The 8,403-nt window shown below is 38.5% G+C and overlaps 1 protein-coding gene across 3 annotated transcripts; it reads right to left on the bottom strand.

Moving 5' to 3' along the window:
- Window positions 1-637: 637 nt before the first annotated feature.
- Window positions 638-3,312, bottom strand: LOC121761073 (ADP,ATP carrier protein 1, mitochondrial-like). Of its 3 annotated transcripts, none has more exons than XM_042156662.1 (4): window positions 3,230-3,312; window positions 1,887-2,390; window positions 1,413-1,784; window positions 638-1,316 (listed from the first exon to the last, which is right to left on the bottom strand). In XM_042156662.1, the coding sequence occupies exons 2-4, from the start codon at window positions 2,382-2,384 to the stop codon at window positions 1,020-1,022; spliced, it is 1,167 nt and encodes a 388-aa protein (XP_042012596.1). In that variant the 5' UTR covers window positions 2,385-2,390; window positions 3,230-3,312; the 3' UTR covers window positions 638-1,019. The 3 variants fall into 3 exon arrangements, with proteins under 3 accessions (XP_042012596.1, XP_042012598.1, XP_042012599.1); XM_042156664.1 differs by having other exon boundaries at window positions 1,887-2,386; window positions 3,230-3,295; XM_042156665.1 differs by having other exon boundaries at window positions 1,887-2,386; window positions 3,234-3,294.
- Between the last annotated feature and the right edge of the window lie 5,091 nt (window positions 3,313-8,403).

Genomic DNA, 8,403 nt, shown 5'->3' with positions numbered 1-8,403 from the left:
GCCAATTCAAACTAATTTAAATTTAAATAATCACTGATGTGACATTTTTGCATTAGGTCATATAATTTTATTTGAGCGATTAATTCTATGCATGCTTCGAGTTGGCAGGCTGATTCTTTCAAGTGCAAATAACAAACTTGATTTTGATCAAGTATAAGTCTATTGTTAAAATTATAGAAAATTTCGTTACACAAAATTCTTTAGTATTTTCGATTGTGGAAAAGTATGACTACAAATTTCATGATTCACCCCTTTTGTTGCTTAATGTTGACCAGCTACGTTACTTGAATTGCTAGAATCTTCCACACATTCTTTTTTTTTTCTTTGTTTTGAGGAGAAAGAATCTTCCAAACTTTGAAATTTCTGAAAATCACATCATATCGAGTTTTTTCAAACCATGGCGTTTGGCCCTCTTTTAAAAGTAAACTTTTTTGAAGGATGTAAATCTAACAAAAGTACTACTAGTAACTAAGTAGCTTTAGTATTTCTCAAAATTTAATAGACAAAAAACATGTTATACTGCAGAGTTATCAAACCATAAAGATTGATAAAAACATGCAAGAAAAAAATGTCAGCCTTGGTAATAAAACATGTGATGCATTGATATTTTCACATAAAATACTTCAAATATAAGATATATCAATAACTAATCGCCTTTCTTCAAGCTAAAAAAAATGCCAAGTACCATTATTTGGAAACAAATTCAAAAGGAGCTCTCAGTAACTGTTTACTGAGTAATATACATGCAACAGAACTACCATCAAACTTCACTACACCAAATATTAAATCCGAAAATCAGGCCCTCAGCCGCATTGCCTACTTACCGTATGCAAAGTTTACTACTACTCCATCAAAATATTAAATAATCAAAGAGCAAGATGGTTTTGGGGATACACATACTCCACCATCAACATATTATTCAAAATTGTATAAAACCGTTTGTTACCGGTGAAAAACCCACGCCCTCATTATTCATCATCATCATCATCATCATCATCATCATCATCATCAGAGCATTTTTATGCGCCACCGGATCCATATTTCTTTCCAAGGACGAGTAACTGCAGCTTGTCGTATCCAGCAAGCACACCAGCACCAGCAATGGCCCTCAGAATGTTAGCTCCAGCACCCTTGAACAGAGATTTGGCACCCTCGTTCTTCAAGATCTGTGAGAACGCATCCAACGAGCTTTTGTATTTCACTGCTTCACCAGATGTCATCATCATACGTCTGCGAACAGTATCGATTGGGTACGATGCAAGACCAGCACCATTTGTGATCAACCAACCCAGGGCAAAGCTAGCAAAGAAACTATCCTGAAACCAGCAAATTATTTCAAAGACAGCTATGTCAGTACAATCGAAAATATTTAAAATGCAGATGAAGATTCATATATTTAGAGTTATAGATACCTGCAGCGTGCCAGTGAGAAGAACTGGCTTCAATGAATCGTACATTCCAAAGTAGAGACCACGGTAAACAATGATTCCTACACATGATATGTTGAATCCGCGATACAGTCCAGCAATACCATCGGATGCCAAAGTCTTCCTGTAGACATCAATCAAGCCGTTGAACTGCCTCTCTCCTCCCTTCTTTGCAGCCTTGGCATCATTAGCCAATCTAGTACGAGCATAGTCCAGAGAGTAAACAAAGAGGAGAGAAGAAGCACCAGCTGCACCACCTGAAGCCAGGTTTCCAGCAAACCATTTCCAGTAACCATCCCTATCTTTCTTAAAGTTGAAAAGCCTCTTGAAGTAATCCTTGAATGCAAAATTCAAGGCCTGCAAACGATTCAAAAGATTTTATTTAGTATTACTATATACACTAGGGGGTAAAAGGAAACATATTACCAGTGTTCAGAAAACAAAAATCATATAACTTGCCTGGGTTGGGAAGTAACGGATCACATTAGCGGTGTTTCCTCTCCACAGAGAACCAAATCCTTCTTCTTTAATTGTTCTTGAGAAACATTCACCAATGCCTCCATATGGTTTAGACAATCTACCAGTCTTTAGCATTTCATCCTGGTTTTGTATCAACAGTTTCACACGCTCAATAGGAGCTGCAGCTGTTTTGGACACCGCCGCAGAGACTCCACCCATGAGGAAATCAATGGCGAAGCCCGCAAATCCTTTCTCTGCAGGGGCTTGTGCAAAAACTGGGGAAGCAGTAGACTTGACCAAAGACAGATCGCATGTCATTTGACATGGATATGTCAATGCAGCATTACTGTAGTTCCCATATTTATATTGTGACTGATATAAAGATGGCTGAGGCTGACCACCTTCAAATGCTCCGAAACGCTGAGTGGGGGTTGATCTGAAAAGTTGTCCAGACAACTTTTGTGCAGTTGTGGGGTAGTGTGGCTTGTCCATAGTCATTGCTACCTTTTCAAATGAAAAAAGTGCACATTAGGATACAAAAATCTGTACGCTTCATAAATATAGAAAAGGTCAGAATGAAAAGGCAAGCAACATAATATAGCGACTGCATCAATAATAGAAACTGATTTTAAGCAAAATAATAACAATATCACTCATACTGATATACATCCACTTGTGCGTTCATTCTTTGATAAGCCACGATTATTCAAGCAACAAAGATAGATTTGTTATTAGTATACACAATATCACTAGAATCACCAAAAAAACCACCACAAAAACCACAGGAAAGAAAAACAATCTTGAGTAATCACTTGAGAAATATGACCATTGCTATATCTAGAAAAACTGAGAATTAATACTGAATACACGGAAAGTTCCAACACGTTTTACTTATCAAAAACATTACTACTAAACTAGAACTAATGCTGAATACACGAAGCTAGTCGATTAAATTCAACCATAACAACTTCATGAAATCAAGTTTTGTAGTAATCGACAGCACACGACCATCAATCACACTAGTAGAATTACACATTAAGTCCTGGGGAACTCAAGATGTGCATCAGATCGGTAAAGATGAACTAAAAGTAGGATCATGATGAGAGAGATACTAAATCGTGAAAAAAAACTGCATCATTGCATACACATCCTTCAGATCTAAGATTTGGGTACAGAATATGAAAGTTGAGCATAAATCAAGCCGAAAATTACTTAGTAAACAGCAGAAACACAATATTTGAAACAAAGTTAAGAAAGCGATAAACTATCGAGGGAAATTACGAAACCAGTCGAGCTGCAATGATTGAAGCAAGGAATTTCGGAGAAATGAGTAGAGAAGTTACCTAAGCGTAGAGTTGTAGACGATGTGAGATCGAGAGTAGTCCGCCTTGACCTAACGCTATTGGAACACACACATCAACGGCGGAGTGAGCAAATCGAGGGATATATTTATAGCACGATAATATTACTCTCTCTCCCTCATTAATGGTCCACTTTTGTCATTTTCGCTCATCCCCAATTAATGGTCTACTTTCACTTTTTACCATAAAGAGGAAGTAAACCGCACACATTCCACTAACTCCTTACACTCACATTTTATTATAAATAAAACTAATATATAATTAGGCTTTATATTTCACTAACTATTTCAACTCATTTTTCTCTACATTTATTAAAACCGTGCTGAAATCAAGGTACTAAAAATTTATTGATATTTAAAAATCTAAATTTAAAACTTAATTTTATAAAATTAAATCTAATATTGAAATAAAGAAACAAAGTGAAGGATGGCAAAAGGGAAGAAGAATGATAATTTTGAAATAGTATCAGATTTAGTACATCACTGAAATAATATCAGATTTAAAATATTAAAAGTGTAAAAAGATCAAATTGCCCAAATTCTCAAAAGGGTATTTTTCATATCAAAAAATGGCAAAAGGACCAAATTTGAGATAAACCCTTAGTCCAGGGATGTCTTGTGATATTTTTAAAGTCCAGGAACTATAGGCAAGATAAACCCATAGTCCAGGGACCATTTTTGTAGTTTACTCATTGGTTTTAGTACTTGTATGTCAAAGATTCAAAACAAAACTTATAGATTCCATATTCAATGGATGCTTCTTGGCTCACTGGTGAATATACTCGTGTAACTGAATACTAGCCCTGCATCTGCTTGGACTGTAATTGTTTTCATTAGTTTTTGTTGAGCTATATTTACTACTATTATAAATTTCATAAAATATTTTCCCGTGAGAAGATTGTTAGTTCAGTTGTATTGAAATACTAGATTAGTGGAAGCATACAGTTTCCAGTTATACGTGTTCTTGTTTATGTATATCAATTAACACACAAAAACAATAATGCACACACAGAAATTATTGGTACTGCATTTCTGGCCCATAAAGTTATTTTTTGTATATATTAGATTACTTACCAAGTCAATGAAACTATGCAGTCATCAACTTCTTGTGCTTTGTAAATTTGAATTGATAACTTTAGTTCTATCGCACCATGAATCTATGTCAGTCATCAACTTATTGCGCTATTAAAAAGCAGTGTTTGCTATAACTATAGCATGTAGTTCCATCTTTGTAAACTCGAGTTGAACTTTAGTCCTACTGAACCATGAAACTATTGCCAGTTACTATTAACTTATTGCGCTGTGAAAAAGCAGTGCGTGCTTTGATAAACATTTTGCATATTTTTATGGTCTAGATTTCTTAAATTGCATATATTATATATTTTGGTATTTTGACGTGTTTGTTAATAAATAATTGAAAAAGATAGAAAAAAGGTGTAAAAATGGCCAAGGTGCAGCAGCCTCTGTTCGAGCTCATCTGCCAACGAGTTTAAAGTCCAATCAGTGCTTACTGTAGAAATTGGTATAAAGGTTCATTCTTCATTGATCGATTATTCACAGAGGCTATACAACTCATATATAGGCTACAACTATGCTAAAGAAGGTAAACCTAATTTTACATTAATGCATTCTATCTTAGGTAATTATTCTTCCATATCAATTACATAAAATGTGCCTGATTTCTTTCCTACACTCCCCCTCAAGTTAAGTAACGGGATTCTCGATACTCAACTTGCTCAATACGTCCCTAAACGATTTTGAGTTCACCGCTTTCGTCAGAATATCCGCCAATTGGTCTTCAGACTTGACATATGGCAGATCCACCACTTTAGCTTCAATGTTCTCCTTGATGAAGTGTCTGTCTACTTCCACATGTTTGGTTCGATCATGCTGGACCGGATTTTCAGATATACTAATTGCTGCCTTGTTATCACAGAATAGCCTGCATGGATGTCTAGGGCGTAGGTCTAATTCTGTCATAAGCTTCCTTAGCCACAATATCTCTGTCAGCCCACTTTTGATTCCTCGGAATTCTGCCTCTGCACTAGATAGTGCTACCACTTTCTGTTTCTTACTTCTCCACGTCACAAGATTTCCTCCCATGAAGGTAAAATAACCTGCAGTTGATCGTCTATCGTTTGGATTGCCAGCCCAATCACCATCAGTGAAACCATGAACTTCCATGTGACCATGTTTCTTAAACATAATTCCATGTTCGGTCGTTCCCTTCAAGTATCGAACTATTCGCAGCACGGCCTCCCAATGTTCTTCCTGAGGTGCATGCATGAATTGGCTCACTACTCCCACTGCATAGGCTATGTCCGGCCTCGTGTGGGATAGATAGATCAGTTTTCCGACTAATCTCTGATATCTCCCCCTATCGGTCTGTCTTGCTCCTTCCTTTAACTGTAGCCCATGATTCTGAATTATGGGGGTTTCTGCTGGCTTACAGTCTATCATCCCAATTTCTGCCAATAGGTCTAGTATGTACTTCCTTTGGTTTATGAAGATTCTCTGTCTCGACCGTAGTACCTCTATTCCCAGAAAGTACTTGAGTAACCCCAAATCCTTCATCTCAAATTCTTTGAACAAGTTCATTCTCAACTCGCCAATTTCCTCTTCATCATCCCCTGTGATGATCATGTCGTCTACGTATATGATCAAACACGTGATCTTCCCATTCTTCTTCTTGAGAAACAGAGTGTGATCTGAATTGCTCTGCTTGTACCCATATTTCTTCATTACTTCTGTGAACCTTCCGAACCATGCCCGTGGGGATTGTTTCAATCCGTAAAGTGTCTTCTTCAATTGACAGACTTCACCATTCTGAAAATCTTGAGTGAACCCAGGAGGGGGTTCCATAAAGACAGGCTTCGGTAATTCCCCATGGAGAAATGCATTAGTTACATCGAACTGATGAAGTGGCCAGTCTCTGTTGGCGGCAATGGAGAATAGCACTCGAACTGTGTTGATCTTTGCTACTGGTGAGAAAGTTTCAGCATAATCCACACCATACGTCTGAGTATATCCCTTCGCCACAAGTCGAGCTTTGTATCTGTCTATCGTGTCGTCCGGCCTTCTCTTGATTATGAATACTCATCTACACCCAACAGTTTTAATCCCTTTAGGTAGTTTGCGCTTTACCCACGTGTTATTCTTCATCAAAGCCCTCATCTCAGTAAGCATGGCTTCCCTCCATTTTTTATGTTTCATTGCTTCTTCGGCCGTTTGTGGGATCTCTTCCTCTTCATACAACGCAGCCGCAAAAGCCTTTGCCATTTTAGATAGATTTCCTTGTACGAAGTTCGCTACTCCATATCGGCTTTTCTTTCCTATCTTCTCAGGGGAGTATCTCTTTGGCGGTATCCCCCTTGTACGTTGTGGGAGTATATACCGTCCAGTATCTCCATCGATGCCATTTTCCTCTGCTTGAGGCTCTGTTTCAACTGGGTTAGCCAAAAAAGGTTTTGAAGACTATTCTGAGTCAGGTATTACCTCGGATATCATCGGAGGAGGGTCTTGAGGCAGTGGTTAAGTCGACTCTTGTGGTGAGACTTGCTCGGCGGTAGTGACAACTGGTTCTGTTGGATCCTCAATCGAAGAGCTTGACAATGGCACAACCCAACTTAGATAGTCACTAGTACTACCTGGATCACTCTCCCCCTAGCTACTAAGGTGGGTTCGGTAGAAGAATTCGGTTTCCAAGAAGTTACAGTTCATAGTAGTGATGATCTTTTTGGCGTGGGGATCAAAACATCGGTACCCTTTCTGATTCAACCCATATCCTACGAAGACACATTTGGTTGCACACGGGGACAGTTTAGTTCGCTCATGTTTCGGGATGTGAACATAGACAGTACAGCCAAAGATCTTTGGTGAAAGGTTCAAATGGTCGGGAATTTTGGCAAGTTTGGACAAGGTATCAAGAGGTGTTTTCATTCGAAGAATTTTCGTGGGGAGTCTGTTCATGAGATAGATAGAAGTAGCAACTGCTTCAGGCCAGAAGGAAGTTGGAACTTTGGAGTCAATCATCAAGGCTCGGGTCATTTCTAGGATTGTTCGGTTCTTTCTCTCAGCTACCCCATTCTGTTCGGGTGTATATGGACAAGTGGTCTGGTGGATAACACCTTTTTCTGTGCAAAATTGGGCCATGGTAGTGTTCACAAATTCCCTCCCGTTATCGGACCGAAGGGTTTTAATCGTAGTGTGGAACTGTGTTTGGATAAGCTTAAAAAAGGAGGCAAACCTACTAAATACTTTAGACTTATGTTTTAGAAAATAGACTCATGTCATTCTAGTGCAATCGTCAATAAATATCACAAAATACTTAAAACCGTTTCCACCCACAATCGGGACTGGGCCCCACACATCAGAATGCACTAAGGAAAATAAAGAATTCATTCGAGTATTCGTAGGTTTAAAAGATTGTCTATGGCTCTTGGCCAAAACACATGTTGCACAAGAAAAATCAACAGGAATAGAAAGTTTCGGAAAAAGTAGTTTAAAATAACCCGGGGAGGGGTGGCCTAGTCTTCGGTGCCAAAGCCAAGTTTCTTGTTTCGTGGATCCGTGAGCCAGCATCGCACTACCATGTTGAGCTACCTCGTCCACGTAGTAGAGTCCTTGCTTCTCAGTGCCACGCCCAAGAATCCTCCTCGTGTGAATATCCTGCAAGATACAAAAATCAGGGTGCATCAGGAGCGTGCAGTTCAATTCCTTCGTGACATGACTAATAGACATGAGTCTCTGAGATAAAGTGGGAACATAAAGACAGTTCTTAAGACGAAGAGTGAGAGATATTTCAATAGTTCCAGACCCGACAACTGTGATCAATTCCCCATTAGCAGTTCTAATATAAGATTTATCAACTTCACAACTTAGATCAATAAAATCATCTTTCTCTGGAGTCATAGTATTGGTTGCTCCACAGTAAAAAATCCACCCCTTCGTATGTGTATCAGTCATATTACCAACATGAAATGCAGCGGAAATGTTTTCAAGTGGTGAGAACGGATTTTTTGAAAAATAGTCACACAAAATTGGGGCTGATTTCTGATTTCCAAGGCTATAGGGGCCAATATGATATTTTGGATTGCAGTTGGGGTCAAATCTGGATTTATAGGGATCAGGGGGTTCAATTTCAAAATTCTGGGGCTC

The sequence above is a fragment of the Salvia splendens genome, chromosome 13, assembly GCF_004379255.2.
Source record: "Salvia splendens isolate huo1 chromosome 13, SspV2, whole genome shotgun sequence".
Lineage (NCBI taxonomy): Eukaryota > Viridiplantae > Streptophyta > Magnoliopsida > Lamiales > Lamiaceae > Salvia > Salvia splendens.
The sequence above is the reverse complement of the archived record's forward strand: the minus strand, read 5'-3'. Positions and strand labels throughout refer to the sequence as shown.